General features: G+C 41.1%; 1 protein-coding gene across 1 annotated transcript; it reads right to left on the bottom strand.

Moving 5' to 3' along the window:
- Positions 1 to 27,247, bottom strand: APPBP2 (amyloid beta precursor protein binding protein 2). The gene is made up of 13 exons (XM_080383443.1): positions 26,549 to 27,247; positions 16,509 to 16,597; positions 15,212 to 15,363; positions 14,524 to 14,647; positions 9,823 to 9,991; positions 9,007 to 9,096; positions 8,434 to 8,501; positions 8,245 to 8,350; positions 7,746 to 7,870; positions 7,356 to 7,441; positions 6,767 to 6,957; positions 6,184 to 6,349; positions 1 to 5,318 (listed from the first exon to the last, which is right to left on the bottom strand). The coding sequence occupies exons 1-13, from the start codon at positions 26,687 to 26,689 to the stop codon at positions 5,065 to 5,067; spliced, it is 1,761 nt and encodes a 586-aa protein (XP_080239569.1). The 5' UTR covers positions 26,690 to 27,247; the 3' UTR covers positions 1 to 5,064.

Raw genomic sequence — 27,247 nt, 5'->3', positions numbered from 1 at the left:
AAAAAAAAAATGTGCACTTCAACAAACTCACTAAGGCCACTCATGCTATAGATACCTAGGATTGCAATGAAATATTGTTAAACAAGACCCTAGAGCACGCACCTTTATATCACTGAAGGGAAACCTGTTTCACTGCCTAAAACATTCCTGAGATTTAGGGACAAAAGCATGACACCAGCGCCGCCAATTTTCTATATGTAGTTTAGTTTATTTCTAGATAAAGGAAATTTCTTCCCTGCTTCTCACAGAAATCCTCGCAAGGCCAAGAAACACAACGTGCAACAGGCCAGTTGTGTCAAACACGGAAACACCCACAACAAAGAGCTGGATTTACAACTAACATTTGGCCATTAATTTTCTTTTTATAAAACTTAAGGAAAAAAAAGGGAAACTATGACCTTTAGATAAAATAAGGTTTCCGCACAGGCAGCGGAGGGAAGGATCTCCGTTTAAAGACTGGTAACAGCAACACCTCCACCACGCTGTTTGCTGCTAGCCTGCGAAGTCAGATCTGATCCATGTAAATCAAGTGAAGTTTTTGTCAATAGCTTCAATCATGTTTTAGGCACAATGCATTTTCCTTTTTGTACTCTACCAATACGTAGGACTATAAAAAGGAAATCAAGTTAAATGTGCATTTTTTGTACCATGAGAAGCAGCGCAATGGCACCTTTAGCAAATTTCTGACTGCAGCACGTGTAAAGAAAAACTTCATTTTTAAAGATACAAAAGAACATCATTGTCCTAATAAGTTAGAAATCAACAACAAAACCCCTTCAAAATTAAACAACTGTGTGCAAAAAAAGGAAAAAAATATCTTAAACAATAGGTATAGGTATCGATACAGAGTGCATATGAAGACGGGGATAGTCAGACACTAGGACAGGCAGACACTTACGGGTTGGAATTAAAACCTTGCTATAAAAGCAATCGAACAACTGTTTGGGGCCAAATAGTCACTAGCTGTTTTACTTCAAGTAGCTGAGGGATAGATTTATTTTCAAGTATCTTTCTGCAACTTCCCCTTTTGTTAGCTCTTGAAATCTTTGTGTGCTTTTCCCCTTCCATAACAAGTCACCCAGAACAGCCCCAGCCCTAAGAACGGTGCAGAAATCCTGACACCACCTTCCTCCTTCCCTTTACCAGCTGCAGTGTTTGCGTAAAAGAGGACACTCAAGTTACCGACTCTGACAACATTGTGCTGAAAATAAAATATTAAGGGTTTAATTTAAACAAGGAGTTAAAATAGTTTACCTTAAGGTGACACCTGTCCTGCCCACCTGCATCCAGTTACTCTGATGTGATTACTTACCTTCAAGAAAAACCTCGGAAGATGCCTTTCACTGGGCTTCCACTCACAGGACTCCCTGCTTAATGCCAGCACCAAACACAGCACCTGCCCAGCTAACAGTAGGTGCACTGTGCGTCTATAAAATACCAGTAATTAATTAACTTTATATAGTGTTTCATAGTTGGCTACTTGAGTCACAGGGGGCACGAACTCCCCCAGCGTGCAAGGCTACATGTGGCCCCCATCCCAGTACCTATGTTCAGGTGCGCACCTGCTCTGGGGGTGGGGGGGATTCCCGGTTCTGCCTCCAAGGGGAGCGAGGGAAGCGTGGGTTCACGTCGCTAAGTGCCACACTGGAAAACTGCACAGTATGGACAACGCAGGGGATCACACCTCCACTCCTCTAGCTCTACCCGGTGCAGAAGTCATGAAATACTGAAGTAATACTAGAAGAGCTACTCCAGCCACATCGGCACAGAGGGACATGTCATTTACCTTCCCCTGAAGTCATCCAGCTGGGCTCCTACTTTCTCAAAAATATCAAGCAGCAACCTGTAACAGCAGGGACAGTAACAGTAATCAGCAACTAATACTGCTGCATTTCAAACAGTCTCCAGGTGCCAACACAGACACTTTCTGAGAAGATTTAGGAGATAGAGAACAAAAAACCAGAAAGGCAAGTTTTATATTATTACATGAAGAGTAATTATTACATTTGCAGCAAGGATAGCATTAGGTGAAGGTTTCAAGCTACAGCATGCAGAGCAGGCAACAGAGCATTTTGTAGGCAGCTGCAAAGCTGTTCTGCAAACTTTCTCTGCTTTAACTTCAGCCATCGGCCCCAGCTACCTTTTTCCACAATTTATGTGCCTTGGCATGACTGGAATTGCAGAGATGCTACAATGAGAAGTTCAACCCAAGAGTCAAGTCAGGGTTTAATTCAGTCACATGAAAAGCACGCCGTAATCCTCCAAGGATCACTGCAACTCCTCTCGGCCAAGTCACGTTTCTTGGCCAAAGTTCACTATCAAAGAGAATTCCGGATGACTTTTAGAACCTTAATTCCTTCCAGACAAGCCAACGCACCACAGTATACAACAAGCCGGTGAAGTAGCTTTAGGAAAGAAAGAAAGAGCACATCCACCCAGCAAGATCTGACAATAAAGCTACCGATTAAACAAATGAACGAACACACTTGGTTATCAGATAGAAGCACAACACCTCCCTAACATGCCCCATGTTGGAAGCTCATCTGATTGCTTGAACTTGAAGGCAAACCACGAAACACATACACAAACTAGAACTGAAATAACAGCAGTGGTTGGTGCAGACCACTTTCACTGGCATCAGTCAAAATAATGCTCCTCATCCCAAACAAAACCTTGAGACCTTTGAGATTCCCTAGGCAAAAGTTAGAAACGGAGACCCAAGACTGGAAACCCTGAGCAAATAAACGGTCTCCAGGTAATGTTAAGTGTAAACCCATGTACCCACAGCCTGAAGCTTTTAAACACTTCTGCAGTACAGAAATGACACGACTTCTTTAGGACAATTTTAAACACTCCTTCCCTGCCTAAATTCTGACACTAGTATTATATACTCCATTAAATAGTTAAATAGTTTTAACAGGACTTCAGAAAAGAAATCGTTAGTAATTCACCAGCACCCTGCTGTATGGGCATTCAGGGATAAAAATGTTTTGCCTTGCAGTTAGCTGAATTTGTTCACAGTACCTAAAGCAGTCATAAACAAAAATTGCTACAAATAAATTAGATTTAAATCCATGCACAATTTTAAGTTGGATTTTCATCGAACAGCCGTTGAAAATATACTGCAGTCAAAGTCTTAATACCGCAGGGTTTTTTCTATGCAAATACTTCTTTTCACGTCAGTGAAGATAATCCAAGTATGCAATCATTAAATCTGCATCCACTAATTACATAACTGCGTTTTAGAGTTGGTATTATCCAGCCTTTCCCCAAAAAATGTACTTGAAGGCACCAGTATATGAACTATTGGCCTGTAAAATTTCAGTTCTTCGGAGCCATTAAGCTCGAAGTCGTGTCTGAAATTTCAATTTCTTCCTTGCACTCCTTGAAGACCATCAAGCAGCTTTCCCTACCCCAAAGTTTATGAACAAATTAAAAACCAGACCCCAAACAAACCATCCAGTCAAGTCCTGCAGGAGCCGTGCTTGCTGAGCCTCAGCTCGCACCGACCCTCCATGGCCGAGTTACAAACCCCTGAAAATAGGGGGGGAAAAAGGAGAAAACCCCCAAGTGACAGAATCCTAACTACAGGAGCACTGTCTGTGCTGCTATAACAAGAACTGAGGTAACAGCACTGAGTTGTTTCTAGCTTGCTATGTTACACAGACTTTCAAATGAGTATCACCTCAACATTAAAAAAAAACACAAACAAAACCAAAACCAACACCCAAACCAAAAAACCACACGACAAAGCAGCCCCCCCAACAGAAGAAAAATTAAGACAAGCTAGTGAGATAGGCATTGTTAAAGGATCTTTACAGCTGACTTCTGCTTTTTAAATTAATATAAAGGAATCAGTTTCTGGTTGTACTATTGTTTAATGTAGAAATGAAGCATCACAAAAAAAAAAAAAAAAAAAAAAAGACCTGTTGTGCTTTTTGGCATTTTCCGCTGACCCCTGCAAACTGTACAATAAATTGTGTTCTCCAGAAACATAAAATTGAACTGGATTGCAATACAAAACTATTAACTGGTATAAACAAGTTACTGCCTCTATTATTAGAGTAAGCCCATTCAAAAAGGAAAAAAAAAAAACAATAAAAAAAAATGGCTGCAGCAAATAGTCAAGCATTTCTAGTTTTTGCTTGTGGCATCGACATTAATATTTGTATAAGCTTACTAGGTAAAGACATGCCATCGCAACTGCTAAAGAACGTTCACTTCCTAGTTTTGTATCTATTACATGAATATAATTTTGCACTGATCATACATCTAAATGAAATAATTCTACTGTAAAAGTGAATGCAGGGGCAGAAATATTAAATTAAAGCCACTGGTCCAAAAACTGTTTCTAGCAGGCTGGTCCACTTTTGATTTTCCTGGTCCTGTTCAGAAGATTAGCACTCTCGGTTGGTACCAAAGAAAACTAAAGTTGCTGGTCTACTGGATCTTCTATCGCTTATGGATGAACACTGGTCCAGTTCAGGTTATTAAAACAACATACAGTGGTGACTTGCTCAACAACTTATCGTGGTTCGCAAAGAGTATGTTGCTCTCTAAAGCGGTTCTTTGCCACTTTTCTTCATAAGGCAGCAGCCAAGGCTAGGGCATTCTCCCTTTTCTGAATATTTACGATTAACTTTGCTACAACGCATACAGTAGAAAGACCTTTCTCGTATAACTTCTTATAGTACAGCATTTATTCTTTCTATGCATCAGAAGAAAACTCTTGATGAAACCTTCTATTCATAATAAGAATGCAACTCCTTTGAACTCAAACAGTTTTATTTAATGTTTTCTTGCAGACTTTCTGCAACGTTGCTTCTTTAGAAAGAAGAAAGAAGGGGTTTTCAGGAATACCAAATGAGCCGAACTAAACATGCCATACACATGCTGATAAGAATTTAACACACATTCATCCGTATGGGCACTCTTCAGTAGACTGGACCAGTGTTTCAATGCAAATTCCAGCCCCCAGAGAACTACATGGTTTAGATTTCACAGTATGACTTTTCCCCCTGTAACCTGGGGGAAAAAACCTTAACTGGTTAATTGACCAAGTTCTTAGCTGCTTTGTCCATCAGTGTTCTGAGACATCAGAAAAGACTGGACCACTTCTTCAGTGGATTGAGGGCTGGTGCTTACGTCCTCCAGAGCATCTGTCACTGAGAACTGCCGATCCCGCAACCGGTTCCAATTGGCCAAAATATTGTGGTACTCAAAAACTTTCTCATAGTTGCCAATGGAATTGTACAGTTTAATGAGACCTCTGTAATCATATTCAAGTCCACTGTATCCTTCGCCAAAAAGCTTCTTTCCTAAAGAAATCCAAAAGTAAACAAAAATAAGAGGCAGTCCACCCATGTGCTGCATCTTACTTCACACAGCATTTTCAAAGACAACACGAACCTTTGTGTTACGGCAGACCGCGTTTTTCTTAAGTTAAATCAAGAACACAAGCAACATGTGAGCTTCCTGGACGAGGGTTTGAGTTCTATCTACCTTCTCCTTGGTGGGTACTGTAACTTGTCCTCAGGGACTCTACAATCAGGCCACGAACTGCACTGTGGCTTTACATACATACAACCTACCAGTCACATCATGAAGGCAGTCATTTTGTATCCCAATTTCACTCTGAATTCAATTTAAAGTGAAGTTGGTTTTCTGTCTTAAAACCATAAATTCTTCTGTAATGCACGGTACATGACTGTACAAATAAAGATTGTCTCGAAACTGAGCTACAGCATGGCCCAAAGATGCATTTGATTTGGAACTCTTAAGTTCATTGCAAGTGATAATGGGCAAGAAAAACATTTAATGATCGTCAGGCTGATGGGCACAACAGTTTTCCATTTCTTTCAAAATTTAACCACATTCCGCACTTAAGTTCTAGCCCCAGCAGCAAAACCTAGTCTGAAGACGAACACTCAAGCTTCTAATTAGTTGGTTTCCACATGCTTTCAAGCGTGAATTCTGATGGAGTGCTGAAAATAATACTATTCCAAAATTCAGGTCCCAGAAGACCATTCAAGAAAAAGCGTTATGTTTAGATTGAAAACACATACAAAATAAAACATCCTGCATTTCATTAAGCTCTTTACTAAAAACTTTAACATGCTTTTTAATAATGTTTCCTGTAGTATTAAAAGCACTATATAGTCACATATTTTAAGAATCACCTACCAATTGCTATGGATCGCAAATAAAGCTTTTCAGCATTTTCATATTGATTCATGTCATAGTTATAGAGAGAAGCTAGATGACCCACTGACAGGGCAACTTCATAATCTTCTTGACCTAGAAGCTGCTCCTTAATCTGAATTGCCTTGATGTGCATTTCTTCTGCTTCCTATGGGGATGAAATTCACATAGGTCAGTCAGACAGCACTCACCATGCCTCAGGAAGGAGGGGGGGGAAAGGAAGGTTTGAAGAAACGTAGTGGCTAAATAGTCTGTAACTACTTTATAAAAAGGCAAAAAGTAAGAAAGCCAAAAGCAAATCAAGTTTTCCAAATCCTTAGTTAAGTGGATCAGCAAATAGTATCACTTCCTCTGTTGTCAAACCTGCCATCATCCCGTCTCTCAAGGCACCATGCTTATTAATGGACTACTTTTGCGCAAAGCTTTGGAGAGCTGAAGTTTTCTAACCATAAAGCTACCAACTGAAGGTATGAACGGTGGACATGGAAAATCATCCTTTGTTGTGACAGATCTATAGATGTCTTGCAGATTTTAAGTCAAGGCTACTCCATCAATACAATCTTACCTTAAATTTTCTCATGGACTGATACAGTCTCCCAAGATTGCCATAGTGTTTTGCTGTTTGTACATTAAACTCCCCGAAGGCTTTTTTAGCTAACTGGAGGGAGGACAGATGCAAGTCGTGAGCTTCTTGAAGTAACCTCTGCTCAGTCTCCTTGTTGTGACAGTCTATTGCAATCTCCTCCAGGATAAGTGCTGAGTACAGGAAAGAAAAACCAACGTTACTGTGCTCCAAACAAAGAGATGTTAACTGTAGGCAGCAGGGAGCCATCTACCCGAGACATCTCAGAAGACATCCGATCAGGCTTTGTGTTTATTCCAAACTGTTTTCAAACAGGTATGACCAGGTATCAAGCTCCTGCCATGTATTTCTCCTCTCCCTTCCCCCTCAAAGTCTTTCAGCTAAGTTTTAAAGAAGTTCTCTTGTATTTTACAAGTGTGTTGACAGAGAATATTGAAGACTACAAATATTCTAGAGTGACCTCCATTCAAAAAAAATCAACTCAAGCTACATCGCTTCTGCTAGGGAACAGGATAAACAGATCTGAATGGCTGATTTCAAACTGTCCCCGTAACGCAGTGAAGGGTACTACCTTTAACTCTCTTTGAAGATGCCAAGAGAAGATGGTCTTCTGGGAGAATGTGAGTTATAATACCAATAGCACGTTCAGCATGGAATCTGAAAGAGTTTAAATATATCATAGAATCATGTAGGTTCCAGCGCTTGACCACCCTTTCAGTGAAGACATTTTCCGCAATACCCAATCTAAACCTCCCCTGGCACAACTTGAGCCCGTTTCCTCTTGTCCTGTCGCTTGTTACTTGGGAGAAGAGACCTACAGCTGACTGATAAAATATCAGAAACATTAACACAATGAACAGATGCATTTAAATGCTAATTTGGAAGTCTGTATCATTAAAGAACATTTTTCACCACTTACAGTACTAAGTTTGCTGCCAGTACCTCAAACCCTCGTACTCACAGTGCATTGTCAAATTTTCCAGAGCTGTACTGGTGAACATATGAAGAGTAAGCCAAGTCTTCATGAGCTGTGGCTACATGTATATTTTTACCTCCAAATACTGACTGCCGGATATCAAGAGCTGTCTGAAAGAGTTACAAGAATACCATTTCTTCAGTTAATACAGGAGAAAAGAAAAAAATAAATTGATCTCATTGTTAAAGGGTGATGGCGGGGGTGTAAATCTACCGGCTCTGAAATTCTGCAGGCATATACCTACATACTTGAAACAGTAAATACATAAAAACCACGTAAGAGTCAGTGGGAAAAAAAACAAAGAGAAAGCAAAACCCCACAGTTGGGGGTGTTTCAGTGTTTGGTTTATTAAAGAACAAGCACTGTGGTAATGAAATCAACTGCTATCTACCTTTGCGAATTAACTGCATGTGGGTTTCAGTAGAAACACCCGAGAAATTAGAAATATCAAGAGAAACTGAAGACATTTAGTCCGGCTTCATACCTGATAGATTGCAACAGATTGGCATATGTTGTCTACGTTGAGCAAGTAAAATCCATAGTCTAGTAGCGTATCAGAGTATTTGGGATGCTTGGCTCCAAAATGCTCCCTGTAGAAACACACTTGTATTACAAATGGAGGCAAGTTAAGTGTAATTTTAAACATTTGCGGGGCTTTTTTAATGCTACTTACCGGGCAAGGTATACTGCATGTTTTATCAGCTGTTCAGCCTTCTTAAATTCACGTTTTACAACACAAGCCTAAACAGGTTGAGATGAAGCATGTCAAGAGATGCACACTGAGAGCCCATCTCCTCCAGATATGGGCACAGTTGCTAACTACTATCTTTAATTTCAAAATATCACAGTTACTAAAGAACTTCCCTGTTATTTAAGAAAAGGGTTACAGATAACATTAGTAAATTTGTATTTTATTCTGCCATAGATGTCTAACTAAAGGAACTAAAGGGCTAGTACTGTACCTGGCCTAGATCAAACAGGGGAACAGGCCACCTTTTAATGGAATGCTCTCAGGTTAACTTTGTCATGACATTCACTTGAACCGTTGCAACTCAGTTCCAGAAAGGAAGAAGAAAAACCCCAAACCCCCTCCCCGGTCTGAGGTGGCCCAATTAAACACAAAGAACAAGCCATAAGGCTCATGAAACAGACGTGGCTACCCAAGTATTCTAGAGGTGCTACCTATCCTCACCCATTCTTGGTAGCAATTTATTTACAAAAGAAACATGGAAGACTTAAAATTCACCTTTGAAGCTTGTCGTAAAACATCCACTACTACTTTTACAGGCAGGCCAACTGTGATCTCCTTCATAGCTTCTATACACCATTTATAAGCCTGTTGAACAGAGAGTTACCAACACAACGTTGCAACACTAAGAAAAATATTACTTAGCTCTGAAAAATATGCTAGCCATTTACATTACAAAAATTGAAAAAAATACTGTTTAATTGCTTATGTGTAATGAACTTGTTCAGCTATGTCTTAAAAGACAGACTTAAAGTGCTCTTAAGGTTAATACTGAATGTGTAAGTATTTTATACTAGCCTAAGGCACATATTATTACAATGATTTTTACAGACCAAAAAGTGTATTTTATAATCTTTAAGTAATCCTCACAATTCCTATTGCATAGGGCAACTTCCTGGTCAACGTACTTAGGTGCCAAAGAAAAACTGCAGTTTATACAACAGTTACGCTTATGACAGTTTTTATAAAATGGGTGCGAAGAATCATTACTGTGTTCTGCTATCTGTTTTCACCTACTGGAATAAGCTTCTTATTTCATTTACAGATGGCCAACACATACTACAATCTATCACACATCATTACTTAACGTCGGTCAAAACACCATTAAGAGCTGATAGACAAACTCAGAACAATACAAAGAAAAAAAAAAAAAGTAAATAAATCAAGTATTCCTCTGGTACTGCCACACAGGTACCACAAAAGATGAGGAACTCCAGCTAGAAAGATAGCATGAATACTGAGCCAGTCATGCAACATCCTAGCAGATTTCATAACCAGTTTTCTGAAGAAAAACAAAAACAAAATCCCACTCACCTCATCATAGTGGCTCTTGGCAAAGAGCAGTGCACACAGCTCCCCGTAGAGCGCTGCTTTGTTTGCTTGCTGACCATGTTTTGCAAGTTTATCCATGTAAGACTGAGCAAGTTTGAATGTTTCTTCTCCCAAGTGATATTTACAGTTACCGTTTCGAACATGCAGCAACCTTAGGAAGATGTAAAGAGATCTAAGCAGTGTCTAAGCCATCTGAATACACAGCAGTGCCACGGATCTGCAGTTCGGTATTATGCATACAATAGGACTGGGCTGTCATCCCAACGAAACTGCACTGTCTGAATTCAGCAAGACAGAACTATTTACAGAATATCGTTTCAGTACACCGTGCTTTGTCTCTTGCATAGCGAGAATTTTTACTGTTGGAGATGTCAAATGATTTTATGTCTTGATACAGTTTTGTATATCCAGTGTTTGAACCACTTTGGTGTGGTGGCTTTGTGTTTTATCCATTCTTCTCAATAATATCTTCTCATAAAATCCATTCTTCTCAACACTGATAAAACCTGGTACTATACAGTATTAAATCCCTTCTACCTCCTTTCCAGAGCATGGTGAACTGAAACAGACACTTAAGTACAGACACACCTCATTTTCATGCATCTCTGCACTTCTTCCTCAGACCTTAAGCAGCACAGTGCTTTGCAAGCAGGCACATTTTGGTATGGGGGTTTAGAGGGGCGGGAGAAGGGGGTGTCTTCACAACAGATTCAATCCCATTCATTCAACATGGTACCAGCGCTGGCTTGGCACCACCACAGAAGACCTGCTCTGCTGACCCAGTTCACAACAACTCGAACACACCTCTGCCCCGCCCTGCCCCGTCTCCTAACCCGCTGCCTTTCCACGTCGAGGATTAACACAAGCTTCATGGAACAACAGCCGAATGCAGACAATAGAACACAGCCTTATTGAAACATACTCTTGTTTCTCTAGAGAATTAATAATTTCAGCTTCTGGCATCTATTTAAAACAAAAGTAAAGGATTTTTTCTTTCGTTAGTGTAGGCTGATGCTTATTTACTTTAAAGGCATACATTAGAAATGTGTGTATTACCATATTCCAAGCCTAAAGGGCAGAATTGTATTCCCACCCATTGCAGGCTGAGGAGAGACAGCTGTTCCTTCTCTACTGCAAATGCCTGCCATCTAGCACACACGAAATTTTGGTAAATTAACATCCATTGTCCCTCCTGGAAATCTGTTATTAGGCAATGAGCAATAGAGACTGAAAAACATCAGGCAAGCCTTCACAAATCAGAAGGACAACATAACACAGGAAGAGAAATACACGAAGTGAAGCAGAACGCAATGCTGTGTGGCAGAGGCTAAAAATCTTATAATGTGAGCTAATGAATAGGTACTGCATTTTATACCTTTTGTGATACATTATGATACATCTTCCAATAAACTGCTAAGGGGGGAGGAAGGAACAAGCAAGGTTTTTGATCAGATGTTTCTCTTCTCTAAACCTGTTTCCTGTTACCATGTACTCCTACCAGAGATTTAAGTTATTGTAGCCATGCCTCCTGCAATAGCAAAGTAATACATCAACATTTACCCTGTAAATTCAGCCGGCCTCTAACATAGCCTCTTCCTATGCTTTCCCATTGAAATGTATCACAAAACTCAAACACTAAGAAGAAAGGAAATAAAGTTCACATTTTCACAAGAAGCGGGAATTTCACATTTCACAATAGCGGGAATAGCAGTCAAGCACGCAGCAGATGTGTATTTGCCATGCAGACAGAACATCAAAAGAAAAACCTTCAAAAACCCCCTGAAACGAGCTACATAAACATCAGCTTTCCAATGAGAAACAAACACAGCAACATGGCTGAAGAACAGGGAAAAAAAAAGCAACAGCCACATTTTTCCTTAAATAAGGTTTGAGAACTAAACACTATGTAGGAGCGCACTCTGTTCTTGGTCAGAGGCAGCAGAAAACTATCTAACATTCAAGCAACAAGAGACAGGAACTTTAAAGAAACCAGAGAGAAAAACTAAGCAATTACAGTTTCCTTAAAGAGGGAAACTATTTTGCCTACACCATTCAACTGGGAGCTGCTATGCAACATCAAAAATACGAAGCCCAAATCCCATGTAATGGTATAAGCCAGTAGGGATAGTACTGCAATTTAGATAAGCGCCTGGGAAAGATAATATCCAGTATCTGGATGCTTCAGTGATAGTGTCTGAAAACAAAGAAATCAACCAAAAAACCAAGCTAAACCTAACCCAATCCTCTAGGATAAGTGGAGTTTGTGTGATCCAGTTTTGAGTAACAAAAAATCCTTTGTTAATCCAAAGGAATTTTAGAAGATAAAGCCAAGAGGAAGAAAAAATGCCCTAGGACATTTATGCTAATAGCTATGAATCTTCTTTGATGTCTGCAATAATAGCTCTTGGGGAATAGCTCCCCTCCCCAAATAAAATCATCCTCTAAGAGCATACAAATGCAGCAATGTTACACAGCAACTTAGGACGTCTAAAAACACCAGAAAAAGCCCCAAAATCAGCAAAATGTGAGATAGTGAAGTGGGTGAAGTGGGAGAACCACATATTTGTGCCTTACTGTTCACATACAATAATGAAAGCAAACCAGAAGGCGCGCACCACATGCAGGAAAGTGGTATACAAGCCTGTAGATATCTCAAGTCTTTCATTTTCTCAAGTTTCTCCATATAATTTACTACTGCCAGTACAAAGAAACACCGAATTATGTCTAAATAACACAAAACTTTAAATGTTTTTTAAACTGCGCTCTATTAATAATGCAATATATTAAACTCCCAGAGATAAGACTCTCTAGTTTTTAGAATAAGAGCAGCTCTTTTTTTAAGAGTGTCATATTTTCAAAAGCTGGACTTAAATTTTGATCTTTAAGATCTCCACTGACCTCCAGTGCAAGCACAGTGGTAAGAACAAGATATTCCACAGTCGGGCTTAGATGGTAACAACAAGAAGTTTATCTCACTGCCTCATGACTTCAAAGCCGAGTATAACGACAGTGCTCTCCCACAAAAAGGTGGTTAGATTTTACATACTCAGCACTTCTGAAGTGTTTCAAATCCTTGCTATTTGATACATTTCCAAATAAACGATGCTGTTATTCTATTTTTTGGGAGATGCCTGGACATAAAGCAGCGTCTCCTCATTCACAGCACTGCCCAGAGGGACTTGATGTCACACGCAGGCCCATCAGCCTTCATTACGAGAACAACGGCAGTCTCTACCCCAACAGAATTAGCATCTCCAGTTCAGAAGAGCTCATTCGAACACAGGATGGTTTTTCCTAGCACAAAACTAAAGTCTTCTTTCTGTAATTGTGTGGGCTGTACGCTGTTGTCCAACAGGGAGAGTCACCTTTTTATTTTTCCCCCTCTGTTCACCTTCTTTTCTATTTGAAGAAGGGGCAGGAGTTTATTTTGTAGGCAGCTTCTCCAGATTGCCAAACAGCCTAATACAACCAGGAAACTTTTTTTTAGATTAATTAGAAGGCAAAGGACCAAGTACTAACAGCTGTAGTACATCCATAGTTCCCCAGTTCTAGGAAGGTGTATATATGTGTGCCCAGTCTTCTCCTGGCATCATCTTATTTCTGGAATGAAAGCCAGAGGTAGCTGCCAGGGCAGAACAAGGCAGAGTAGCAACCGTTGCCATGGCCCTCTGCTTGGCAGATAAAATAAGCAGCTACTGGCAAAGCCTATTTACTCTTCGCATTTGTCCAACCATAAACAAGATGCAGGGTGGGTTTTTTGGAGCAGTTTTCCAAAACAAGTTTTGCCCTATATTCAGATAAATACAGTACATACTTTGTGGTTCATTACAACAGCTAACAAAAAAATAATCCTATTTTAACTATGCTCACTAGCACACAGGTATTCGAGCGCATACCTGTAGCATGCAAAAGAGGTCAGTTGTTACTGACAAAAACAACCTGCCTACTTGCTGCAGACTGCATCAGTACAGCACACACCTAGAAACACAGATGGAAGAGCAGAGCAACTAAAAAATAGAAGTGATAATCACCAAGGCCTCTGTGAATGGAATTTGAACCTCAATGGATCCCACTACAAGCCTGAAGAAACAAAGCAGATAAACCCAGATGCCTCCTAAAAGCAAAACTTCTTTTTCCAAAAGTTTAAGCTGTGGCTGAAGGTGTCCACAAGAACTGTGCATCTAGATATTTACCTAATCACGTAGTTAAGTAGCTCAGCATGGAGCTAGAGAATTCTTTGGATATGGAATCAGGAAACCTACGTTTTCCTTTTATTTCTGCTCAACTGTATTTATACCAGTTGTGTTTGGATTTGGCAAATTCTTCTTGTAGTAAATATAATTTCAACAAACATCAACACATAACATTCCTTCATGTGCAAACACCCTTGGGAAAATGCCCAAGGTGCTGTATCATTACTGTCCAGCACCTGCTACCCATGACACATCACGCGGAAAGGCAAAACGGTAGATTTTTTCATTAAACTCTGCTGCCAGCTGACAAGTGAAACCTCAAGGATCAGCGTAAAACAAGCACCTTCTGATCCTCAGCTCTAGCCAGGAAAGCACTGTGCTGCACCTGAATACTGAAGCGAGCATCTGAAGCTTGATGGCTCTGGGGCAGCTGGTAACACATTAATGTGTATTTCACAGTAAGACATACAAGAATTAGAGGTGAGCTCACCTTACACAACATTCTACGGCACGAAACCAATGAAGGATTTCATCATGAAGGGTGCATAACTGAAGGCAGGAAAGAAATACCTTCTCAGCATCACTGTACCAGCCTGCATCTGATAGGAACCCCCCTGGGGAAAAAAATAAAATAAATTTAAAAAATCAAGGACAAACAGAATTTGAGCAGCAGAACACCTTTTTAACAGAAAAAGTGTTTGCTCAAGTCTTGGAAGAAGACTATTTATTTCACAGAACTGCATACTACATACGGAAGCCCTGTCCAGGTTAAACCCTGCAGTGCTGAATTGAAAAGGGTAAAATCTAAGAGCAGAAAAACTCTCCTTCAGTTAAGGATGACTTTTTGGTACTATGTAGTTTTCCTACAGTTTTCTGTCAAGAAATACTTACCGATACTAAAATTCTGCAAAGTTTTAAGGTTAAGCATTACATCTGCAAACAAATTTTAAATCTAAAACATCTGAAATACCAAAGATAAGCCTACATATTCTTAGAAAGAAAAATATATTGGATTTTAATAAAGACACCAAGTACTTTTCTGAAAGTTACATTCAAAAAAAACACACGTTGTTTAAAAGAAATTACAGGCATTAACATGAAAAAAATTTAGCATTAGTTAACTGAAGCTTGCATGAAAGAAAGTATCACACTTTAAACGGCCTATCAGCACCAGTTACCTAGAACAAAACCGATCTGGATTGCTTTTTCTTTCACAGCAGAATCCGATTCTGCTATGTAGGAGCACCGTCTACTGAATGAATAGGCCAGTACAGAAGCAACTTTTACTCCATGGTCCATCAAAGCCTGAAAACAGTGATGAAGCAGATGTCTGAAACAAAAGAAAACAGAATTTGATTACACATGAAGTTTTTAGAACACTGCAGTCAGTTGGCTCTTGAGTGCCATGAATTCAAATGAGTAGTGATTCAAAGAAATAACTCCAACCCTCTCTCAAACCAAAACCAGATGAATACAAGTATAATTGTCGATCTCAAGGCTAATGGATTGCGCTTGTTGGATTATCCAACAAATAAAGTGAGTATACACAAAGTTCTTTACAAGGACACCCTCCAGTGCAAGCAAAACACAAGCTACCCACACCACATTAAAACTGGAAAACCACTTTTTTAGCTAAAACTTAGAGGAAGGGAAGCCTTAAATCCACCCTCATGCCACAACTCCCACAGAAACTACAGATAAATGCACAATGACGAACCCATTAACATCACACACACGCAAACAATGGCAGAGAGGTATGTCTAAGACTCATAGCTTATCCCGGTTAAAAAAAATCTGATCTAAAAAAGTCAAGTTCTGAGCATAACACTACAAATTGGAATATTTAATGATGGGAAAACTCTTTAAACTGGGGCAATCCTACCAGCTTGATAACCCTTCACTTAGGATTTGCTACAACAGCAAGAAACAGGTACTTTGCCACTGCTTGGGGAATGGCTGGGCATTGATCAGTTGGTGGTGAGCAACTGGGGATTTTTTTTTTTTGCATCTCTTGTTTTTCTTGTTTGTGCTTTTTTCCTCCCCTCCCTCTCTTTGTTGTTTTCTTTTTCTTTAATTATTAAATTGCCTTTATGTCAACCCACGAGTTTTCACACTTTTACCCTTCCAGTTCTCTCTCCCATCCCACTGGGTGGGTGAGCGAGCGTCTGCGCGGTTCTCACCTGCCTACCGGGGTTAAACCATAGCACAGCAATAACAAAGAAAGCACTTTGGGGGCCAACTACCACAGATGACTTGGTACATTTATGCAGAAGTTATGATGGTTTTATTTTTTTTTTGAGACAAACAGAAAGATAGAAACTAAAAATAACTTCAAGTTACTTGAAAGTTTACCTGTAAATCTAAAGAAATATTCTTATGGTTAACAGACAGGCTAGCAAGGCATCTTCCAAATTCAAAACCTAGATCAGGAGGTAAGAGCTGAAACCAGCATTATTGATAAATTAAGATACCTACCTTTTATCTAAAGCTCGTAGCACCTTCGCAAAAACTTCTAGCTCGCAAAATTCACTACCCAGCTGGCATAAGCGACCCTGTTGGTAAAGCTGAAAGAAAAATATAAATAAAGTTTAAAATTTAAGACTGAGTTCTTCTGGGAAATTTAACTTAATAGTAAAGACGACTTTTGATGAAATCTAGACTTAAAAGTATTGAAATACACCAGACTAAGTAGCAATAGCTCCACTATCTCCACACAGGAGGAGAACTTTACTGTTTAAAAACCAAGCACACAAGCCATGAGAGCTCCATAAGTGGTTTCAAGGGGTTTTTTAATCTATGAATGTATTTTCAAGTGTCTATGCCCACCTGTATCACCAAAACACTGCAACACAAGGTAGAAAGCCAAGACAAAACCAAGAAACCCGTGAAGTCAGCAAAAAATACAATAGCTTCTCTGATACCAAATGCTTTGAAAACATGTTGAACTGACACAGAATCCAGCATCCAGCATTGCAAATAGATTTTATATTATATATAAATAAATATATAACTAACCCTCAAACACACAAGTTATGCAAAAAAACCTCACCAATACCCAGAGCTAAAGACAGGCATAAGCCCCGACACCATTAGTACCTGAACTTACACAAGTAATTCCTGTGTAAGTAAATAGGAAAACTCAAGTGAATCTGTTCATGCATTTATAAGAAGCAATGGCTAGTTTTATACCCAAACCGATTTGTGTCTGCAGATAAGCAAATATATCAGTTGACTTGTTCATTAAAAAACCCACCAAAACCACCATGGATGCAGTTCTTTATGCAAAGCACAGTTAAGTTGCAGAACTATCTGCCATGCTATGCTATAAAAATGAAGAATTTACACAGGTACAAAAGTGACTGTAAAAATGTAGGTCAGAAAAATCCATGGTGGGCTATTAATTCCTGGTGTCTTGAAGCCCCTGAACCCCAGGTACAGCACTGGATCCCACAGGACTGGTGCAGCACAACCATGCGTTAGTTCAGGTGTTCCAGAAAAAAAAGCACACCCCTTTTGTTTTTTAATAACAAAAATAATAAAATCTTTCTATGAGGCAGTAACTCCCCAGGGAAAAAAGGAGAAGCCAGTAACTCGCATCTCACAGGCGCTTCTCTTGAGAAGCTGCACCTCAACACAGGCCAGCCAAGATCCATTCCTGTCCTTTCATGGCCACTGCACAGCAGAGACACCAGAAAACTGCAGCTTAACGGCAGACACAAACCAGACTATACACTTGCATTTCATGCCATCGTGAGCATGCAGGTAAAGCGCTGCGGCGTTGCACTCCGAACAGTTATTCGGAAAACCCTGATCTGGAGCCCATACGCTAAAACATGGAACTGCACACTGCCAAGGCAGGCATGCCCACACCCAGAGCAAGCCCCGCGCTATCTAAGCGGGTTTTACAGCTACCAGGCACTTTGACGTGGAGTGCAGCTACCCTTACTATGTGAGCAAGAGCAAGGCCGACAGAACACATTATTTAGAGACGCTCAATTACAAATATAGATTTAATGCAAGTGTTAACATTGCTCGCGGGTTTAATAACTTCTAAAAACCTGTTATTGGTAAGCACCTTGGGTCTGGTTCACCTTTTTCTCCACAAACACTGGAAGCAGATGAATTAGTGTTCAAAACACAGCACTGATGCTGAGAACATCTCCAGCCAGAAATTTACTTTTAGTCAATTCTTATAAAAGCACAACACCAATTTTACAGCACAGCAAGTTTGTTATTTTAACAACAGAACCTAAAAAAAAAAAAAATACCAAAAATACTTTGACCTAATAATGTCGATTGCCAGAAATGAATGTTTTCCTTTCAGTCGTTTCTTTCACTGGCAGGGGGAAGTCTTTTAAAAAACAGCACAAGTTTGCATGCAAAGTTACTCCTCAGATAAAACAGTGCCATGTCCCTGTACTTCAAAGGGATCAGAGTTTCTTCTGAAGCTATATTCTCCCCGGCAGTGGAAGAAAATACAATCTGGTGTATTTAAAAACTAGTCATGGTTGAGTGTTCTCATTTTCTCCCACACGGCTGTCTAACGGTAACTGTTCTGTGAAACCTAAAACACATTTTCTGCAATCAAAAGAAGAGGTTATTACATCTTGCCTAGTATTCCATGCTCAAAACTGAACAGGGATACCTTATCAATAATTGATGATACCATTTCTGGAAGAAACTAAGACACATAGCCAAGCTATTTTACTAGAGATTTAAGACAATCAAATAATTTTTTTGTTTGTTTGATCAAAAAACCAAAATCAAAACCCCAAAACCAAATGTTTAAAAATTAGGCTTTCAATCAAGCCCATTATAATTTCCTCTTATCACCTTGCAGTGTTAACTACAAATCCCAGATTACTCTGGTACTAGTTTACCAAATACTAACCCTAGTAAGACTTCTTCAAATTAATATATTTAAGAAGTTAAACACATTTTGTGATGTGTTCACTGTTACATGCGATTCTTAAATTGCTAATAAATAAATGCCCTGGCTGGATTGAAGGGGAAGCCCCCAAACTACACTCGCAGTTTTGATACGTCAGTTATTCCAGGCACATGTAAAATTTGGCTTATGGCCCAGAGGTCCGAGCCTGTTATCTGCACATCTCCTACCCCAATTCAAAGGTAAACACTTGCATCATTTGGGCGTGCAAAAAAACCCAAACACAAACCAACTGATTTTTCACAGGTATAACCAGAAATACAGAGAAATACAGTATTCCTGGAAAGTTTACCACACCGTTCACCCCTTCCCTCGACATACTGGCAAACATTTTAAGGAACTCACTCAGCTTGGAGTCTTTTGAAACTGTTGTAGCTGTTACAGCAATATTTTCAAACAAAATTTGACATGTAAATAGTGAGTATACGTCAAACTGTAAAGCAATTCCAGGAGATTCAGTAACGCTCATTTGTTCATTGAGAAGCAATTGCAAGCACTGAAGAAATGGTTCTCTTGTTAAAGCTCCAGAGAGACAGAATTCCTGACCACAAGCCTTGCTACATAACACAAAAAACAAAACAAAATAGTGATTCAAGAAAAACATGCCCTGACAAGAATGGCAGAGGTTTGGACTTCTGAAGAACCATTCTTTTCTTAAGAAACAAATGTCTTTTAGACACAAACCTAACCTATTTGGAGCTTAACAGAGATGTCTTTTTCTTTAACTATGGAAAAACTAATGAAAGCCTGCAATACAACTTGCAACTTCATCAGCTCACGCTGACACATCAGTTCTGGCACTGAAGATGGGAATCAAGGTATAAATTTAATATACAGCCATATTATTACATGCACGCACAACCAAACTGTTTTGCATAGCTGTGAGAAAACCACCACAATCCTCCTCCAGGACCAAAGGCTTAATATTTAACCCGTAACACATCCAACTGAACATTCAAAGGCCGCATATAGTGGAGTCCCCAATTAAGCATATTAGTAACATTAACCTGTAATATATCTCATCGTGGGTATGTAGTTCTGTTAAAGTTCTTGTCAGATTTCTCACTCTCTGGCTAGATTAAGCTGAGCTCTAACTGCTTCCTAGCAACCCCTTGAAAATAAAGACAAAAATATGTTAAACTTCTAGCAAAAGCAAAGCCGTAACATAAGAGAAAGAACTATAAAATATTTGTGTCACCAGCATTCTCAGCTGTTTCACTGTGTACAAGCACAAGATAAAAGACTTTCTCTAAACCTAATGAAAATAAAAAAAATCATTTTTAAAGCAGCTGGAGATTAATTCTAAGCAGTTGTAAAAGGACCCTCTAAAAGACAAACTGCAGCATACGCAATTGGAAAACTATGCCCTTATTGCTCCAGTTTGGAAAAGGGCTGAAAAATTAATGTAGATATTTCAGTGAGAATTAAAGGTACAAGTAATTCCCCAGCACTTTTAGTAAAGTCTAATAACGTAATGTGGAATATCATGCCACATGTGGGAAATGCTATATACTTAAATCAATAAACATCAGTATTTGAGAAAAAACTTCCGATGTAACCACAATCTTCCTTTCCTACTTAACAAGGAAGGAAGGAGGAAGTTTCCTGAGTGTCAGTAGTGTGGTGTTGACAAATGACTCATTAGACATGGGTAGGGGGGCAACAACCTTAGAAAATAATCTGCTTGAAATTTAGGTACACTTCATTCTTTTAAATCAATTTCAAAACCACCTACAAAGCCTCTGGACAAGTGCTGGTTCACATGGATATTGTCTGGGGCATTAAAAAATGCAAACTTTACAGCTTTTCTTTGAAAACATACTGCCAATTACTTTATGAACCTCAATCAAATAAATAATCAAGGAAAAAAACCCCAACCTTATTGAAAAAGCTTAACTTTAGAGACAACTTTTGGAGCCTACCACTTTCACACACAGCACACTTCCCATCTGCCCATTCATGCTGCTTTGCGTATCATAGCAGCAAAGTATTTTGTTTCACGTCTAAACAGAGTCCAACCTACAGGATACGAAGCCTTACAGTCACACACATACATGATTCTCCGCAGCAGTAATGGGGAAACCCAATTTGCTTTGAAATTAAATCAGTACAAAGGAAACGAAATGGAAATAGGAATTATTATTTCAGCAGCAGCTGAACACCTCGGTTCATGATATGACCTCATTATCTGAATTACGATGAGTTCTAGCGTCTAAGTAAGACTCAACAACAACACTGATAAAAATGGGGAATCAGGATGAGAAAACATGCCCCATAGTTAGAGGTTCAAAAAAACCAAACAAAAAAGAAAACAGAAACCCAGTTACATGAGTTAGAAGAATGGCAAGCAATGACAAGAAGTTTCAAACCAGTAAAGACATAAGGAAAGATGCTTCTAATCTAAATTCAGACTATAGAACCAAGGCACGTGTTAAAATAAAAAGTAATAATTGGAAAAAACCTCATGAAGTTTCACTGCGAGGTTTTAATTTAAAAAGGTGATACAGAGATACGACTTACTTCAAGCAGTACTCAGCAAGTCCTAACTGCACTGAAGTCTAACCAGATGATCAGAACAGTTGTACGTGTGTGTGCGCACACGCGGAAATCATGATCGTTCCTCACACATACACAATTAATTTCTGTCCCCCAAAAATAAAGTAGCATGAGTATAATTAAGTCTCTGTGAAGTCACACTTATCGGTCACAGCAGAAGTCCTATAAAATCCAATCCATTTGCTCTGGGATTTTTTGCCTCCCTTGTAACACTGCTCGATTGTGACCTTGTTTGCATCATTCTGGTCAGAAAACCTCAAAATCAAAGCAGCACAGCCCCACTCCATTTCACGGGTAGCTTATCCCCATCACTCATCAAATTACCCAGGAGACCAAAGCCTTGGGACAAGCTCATTCTATTCTAATTTACAGAAATCATGCTTCCAGTGATTCTTCATCAGTAAAAAACAATCTCTGCTGCAATGCAGAGAATGGATTTTCTATTGCTTGTTGTGAACAGTCAGCAAATTCCTGTTTATTCATTTTGTTTGGTTCAGATACCTAGATATAACAGCAGAGCTTTTATTAGCCATGCTTGTTCTTTTTCAGATTAGCAGAATACAGTGAGGAGACATGATATTGCAGCTACACTCATTAATATAGAAGTTGGAGCTATTGGGATCTAAACTCAAAATCCAGTATTTTGATTGACACCAAGGTAGGAGCACGGCAGAATTTTTATCTACCACTTCAAAGAGAATGTGTGATTATAACCTTTTGGATTTTGCCTAAAAATTTTAATGCATAACAAGTCAGCATGGTGCAATTACTAAAGGTTACAGGTCTGCACTAATAAAAACAAATTAATGTCATCTTCAATTGTTCTTGTGGTTAATGATCTCATCAGAAAACATTCAAATAACATTGGACCCAAATGGGCCAAATTTTAAGAAAAATCAGTGTAAAAAGAAAAACAGGCAGTCCAGAAAAGACATTCCAGATGGAGAATAAATATTGGATGAAACTCCTTGTTAGCCAGCACAACTCCAAGATCAGCCTGCTAGTGCGTAACTGCAACAAATACCTATGACAGCCAACACTAAAGCTAATGAAGCAGTATCTCTTCAGAAGCATCATGAAACCAAATAAATGAGATAATTACACATAACAGCATATAAAGCTGAGGCACGGGGAAAGAACTGAATTCTATGCAAGACATTAACTGAACAGTCACTGGACTGGATAGTTCAACGTCTTATTTCTGTCAACAGAAACTAGATTCTTCACAAGAACTCCCTCCAGCAGAACACTCTCCTCTCCCCAACAAACTACAAAATATAATACTTTGATTTTCCTCTTTTTTTAAAAAAAAGTTCCAGTTGTCACCTATTTTTTAATGCAGAATTTTGGCAATTGCAAATGCTGCCTACCTGCCAGGCATGTCCTATTTTAACTGAGATCCAGCATGTTTATTTCTTTGGCTTCTAAAAAACTAGGCATACACCTACCCACCCACCCCCGCAAAAAAAAAACAAGAAACCCAACAAAACCAAGGAAAAGAACCTAGCTAGTTCTACTAGCAAACAACACAACCAGGATATACACACTGGCAAAGACACAATGGAAACAAAATATGGTAGGTGTGCCCGTTTTTTTCCCCCAGATGCAGTTGTTACTCGTAACAATACCAGTTATTAAGCTCTTCAGAATACAGCTGTAATTAGTAAGACATTTAAATACTTTTTAGCACAAACACAGACTTGAAAGCTTCCGGGACATCTTTACAAGCATTTTGCTCTGCCTCTATTATTTTTCCAACGGTTGCAAGGAAAAGTAAAATGCCGCTTGAAAAAACAACCACCACCCAGTAACACCCTGGTAGACCAGTACAGGTTTGCTGTTTTCACTACAACCATGATTATTTGATATTGCCTTTTTTTAAGCTTTAGTCATTGTTTATGAATGCTGCAGAAAGGTAACCGTGCTTAGCATTTGGAACCTGCCTGCTCCCATCACCCTGTAGCCAAACCTACTCCCTACCAAGTCTGCAACACAGAACATTCTGCAACTATCCCAGGTTGAATTCCTCACTGCAAACTGTAAATGCACTGGTTTATAAGGCATGTCCTAGAAGTTAACAATTCTGGAATATGCAGAATCAAGAGTAACTGGATTTGTTAAGGAACGGGAAATAAAGGCAATATATTACAACAACAGAGCCAAACACTGGATCAAAGGGTACCCCTGGGGGAAAACCTAGGACCAAGCAACTCTTCTAGCATTTTCCTCCCTTTGAAATAAGAGCACATTGACTATCTCTGCTGTTGTAACAGTATCGCACCCTGCCTATGTCATCTTCATCAACGTGAATGGGTTGGCAAACTGCAAGATTTGTAAATATTAAGCACGAAGGCTCGTATCAATGAGTCTGGTAAAAAAAGTTTCGCATGGCCACAGCCAATTAACATTTGCGTATCAAAACAAAAATTGACTGATACTACCTTTTATTTTTTTTGAAAAATCAGTAACAGTTTCCCCAGCATCACAAACCATGATTAATACCTGGATAACAAACCATTAGTTACATGTGAAAGACCGCAAACACTTTTATTCCTTTTGATAATCTCAGAAAGTGATTCTCTATCTTTCTAAAGGTCTAAATGCAACTATTATTCATCACATCTTCAATTACACATCACTTTTCCTCAGCTGTATTTAAAGAGTAAGTACTATTCCATCTGATTCTATCAACTAGCTCACACCCCTCAACAGAGCAGCAACCACCACCACCACGTAGTCAGAACGAAGATGTAAAAGTCTCATACTTTGTCTTAGTTTAAAGACTGTTAGTGACTTCAGAAATTTTACTTCTGCTTTGAAGAACTTGATGGTCAGGACGTTACCGAATGCGGCTCACCAACCTGAAATGGCATTCGATACCCACAGGGTTTTGAAAATCACTGTATGCAGAACCGAAACAGTAAAACAAGCACCACACAGAAGAGTGGAAGGATTGTCCAAAGGTGCGATGCTGTCCCCAATCTAACCTAACCAGCTACATCATTTGCATTGCAGTAGCCAGCCAAACACAGAAGTCAAGAACCAGTTACGAAGTGTTGCACAGGTGCACCGAAAAATGCAAACGCTGTTCCAAAAGACTTGCAATCTGGGCTAGGCTTCGAGGCACTCACTGCAGGCAGACATCTCTGCATACAGAAAAAACACCATTTAGTAAGGACTGAGGACTTCCTCTCAGCATCCCACCCAAGGTTTAGTTACATTTACATGTAAGCTAATTTGAATGTGACTATTAAAGAGTATAGGCTCTCCTACACAGAAAAGATTTTTAAAAAAAAAAAAAAAGAAACAGAAGTGAAGACATGGAAGACCAGCCTACCATTGGCAGCAGTGGCAAAATACTCACTGCACCGCATAGCCTAGGTTTATTTATTCTGTAGGTGGACGTTTCATAGATGTCTATTTGTGAAAGAAATATAGGTTCACCTCACGTATTTCAGATTATCACAACACTGTCCTGTTTCAAACACCGAAATAATAGGAAAAGCAACGCAAATTACTGTCATTAAGAAAAGTTATATGGGCTAGCGATAAGCACAACAGAAACATTATTTTGAGGACAGGTACCCAAGCACATTTACCATCATCTGCCCAACGAGACAGCGTACCAATGTGCACAAGCAGAACAAACAGAAAGTCTCTTCAGAAGTCAGACATACCGCTGGGTATCGTCACAAGGACTTTGTTTTCATGCTTTTAAAAACCACAGAGCACTATCCTTTCGTGTGAATGAACATCAGGACAGCCAATGCCAAGAAAGTTTATTCGTCCACGGCCATACCCACTGGCAGTTAAAAATAAACCCCAAAATATTCTTCCACGTTGTTAGTTCCATACCTTTAGTCTTTATGTGACAATTGCCATATGTCAGTGGCGTCATTACCTGTGCCCATGCTCATACGTGGTAGAAAGGGGCTTCCACAGCTCTCAAACACATAAGGCGCACAAATAATGGCCAGTACACAGAAACGTACGTGCCTCTTCCAGCAACGCAGAAGCAACTTCCCCATCCCTGGAGATCAGCTTGCCTTACAAATACTACTACTCTGTATGTGTAATGGGCCACTACCCCTGGCTCAAAACAATTTGTCTAAAGAATTACTTCTTTTAGCACATCCTAGATTTTTAGAAATTAACTGGCAGAAGAAGGAAAGGTTATCTCCCATCTTAGGTTTTTTGGGGGGGGGGTTGTGTGTTTTTTTCTTCGGTTTTTTTCACATTGTTTCGCTCCTGATGAATGCTCATTTCAGCCGTTCCGCACTCGGATGAAATGCCTATTTAGTGGACAATAGGAATTAATGGACCATCTCAGTGTACCTTCTACTCTAACTCTGGGTATTTTCGAGGCAGCTGAATGAGAAACAGCCCTTTCATGAAAGAATGATTCCAGGCTAATAAACTATATCATTAAAGGAGCCCCAATTCTTTTCATCTGGTTCCTACCAGACCATTAAAGAGGCTAGAAGAGCACGGCAAACTCCGCTCCCTCTACCACTGACATCACCTTCTCCAACACGTTAAAAGCAATAGGGAAAAAAAAAGAAGGGAAAAGGAAAAAAAAATAATCTATTCCAACCGCGAGAGCTGTCTGCCCCCTGCCCCCCACCGCCCCCAGCGCTCAGGCGGCATCTCCCGCCCGAGGGCCTCCCCCCGCGGCCCCCTGGCCAGGCCCCTTCCACGGGCCCCCGACCGCCCCCCCGGCCAGGCGCCCGCGGGCGGAGGTAGGGGGCAGCCGCAGGCCCCCGGCCCGGCCCCAACCCCCCCTCCAGCCGCGGCCCCACGCAGGCCCTGGCTCCCCCCGCCCGCCCTTCGGGCCCGGCTCCGCGCCGGCGGGGGGCGAGGCCCCCACCCCCTCCCCTCCGAGCCCCCCGGGAGAGGCCCGGGGCCAGCGAGAGCGCGCCACCCTCCCCCTCCGCCCCCGGGCCGCTTCTCCTTCCCGCTCCCCGGGCCCGGCCAGGCCCGGCCCCGCGCGGCCCCCGCCGCCCCCCCGCACCTTGTAGTACACGTCGAACTGGATGTTCTCGGGCAGCGAGCGGATGTCCCGGCGCCTCGCCCGCCCGTAGCTGTCCACCACGGCCGAGATCGCCGTGTTATAGAGCGTCTCGGGCACCCACTCCAGCTCCACCGCCGCCATCTTGGGTGTGCGGAGCCGCCTTCCCCCGCCCGCCTCCCCCCGCCCGCGCGCCCGCCCCACCTCCCGCGCCGCCTCCCGCGCCCGCCGCCGGCCCGTGCCCGCCGACCCCCGGGGCTGAGGGCGGGGGAGCGGCGGGGCTGCGCGGAGGGGGTGAGAGGGAACGCGGGCGGCGCGGCCCCCGGTGGCAGCGGCGGGGAGAGGCGGAGCGCGGCGGTGCGCGCTGCCTGGTGGCGGGAGGGCGGCCCGGCCTTCAGGTGACCGCCATGGTCCGGCGCCTTCCCCGGAGCCAACGCGGGCCTGGGGGACCCCGGGCCTGAGCCCCCCGGCTGCCAGCGACAGGGCGGCCCGGGCTGTCCCCTCGTCCCCGGAGAGCCCCGGTGAGGGGGGCCTTGGCGGGCGCGGCCCCCGCGGTGACCGGCTGAGGGGGCGCTAAGGTGACCGCGGCGCCCTGCCCGCCCGGGGGGTCCCCAGCTTCTGCCTCACCAGCTGCTCCCGCCCCAGCGAGCCCCTGCCCCCGGGGTGGCGCTGGGCTGGGTCAGTGTCTCATACCGGGCCGTT

This window comes from Falco punctatus, assembly GCF_963210335.1.
Source record: "Falco punctatus genome assembly, chromosome: 1".
NCBI classification, from domain to species: Eukaryota; Metazoa; Chordata; class Aves; order Falconiformes; family Falconidae; genus Falco; species Falco punctatus.
Note: the sequence above shows the minus strand (reverse complement) of the source record. Positions and strands in the feature narration are given on the sequence as shown.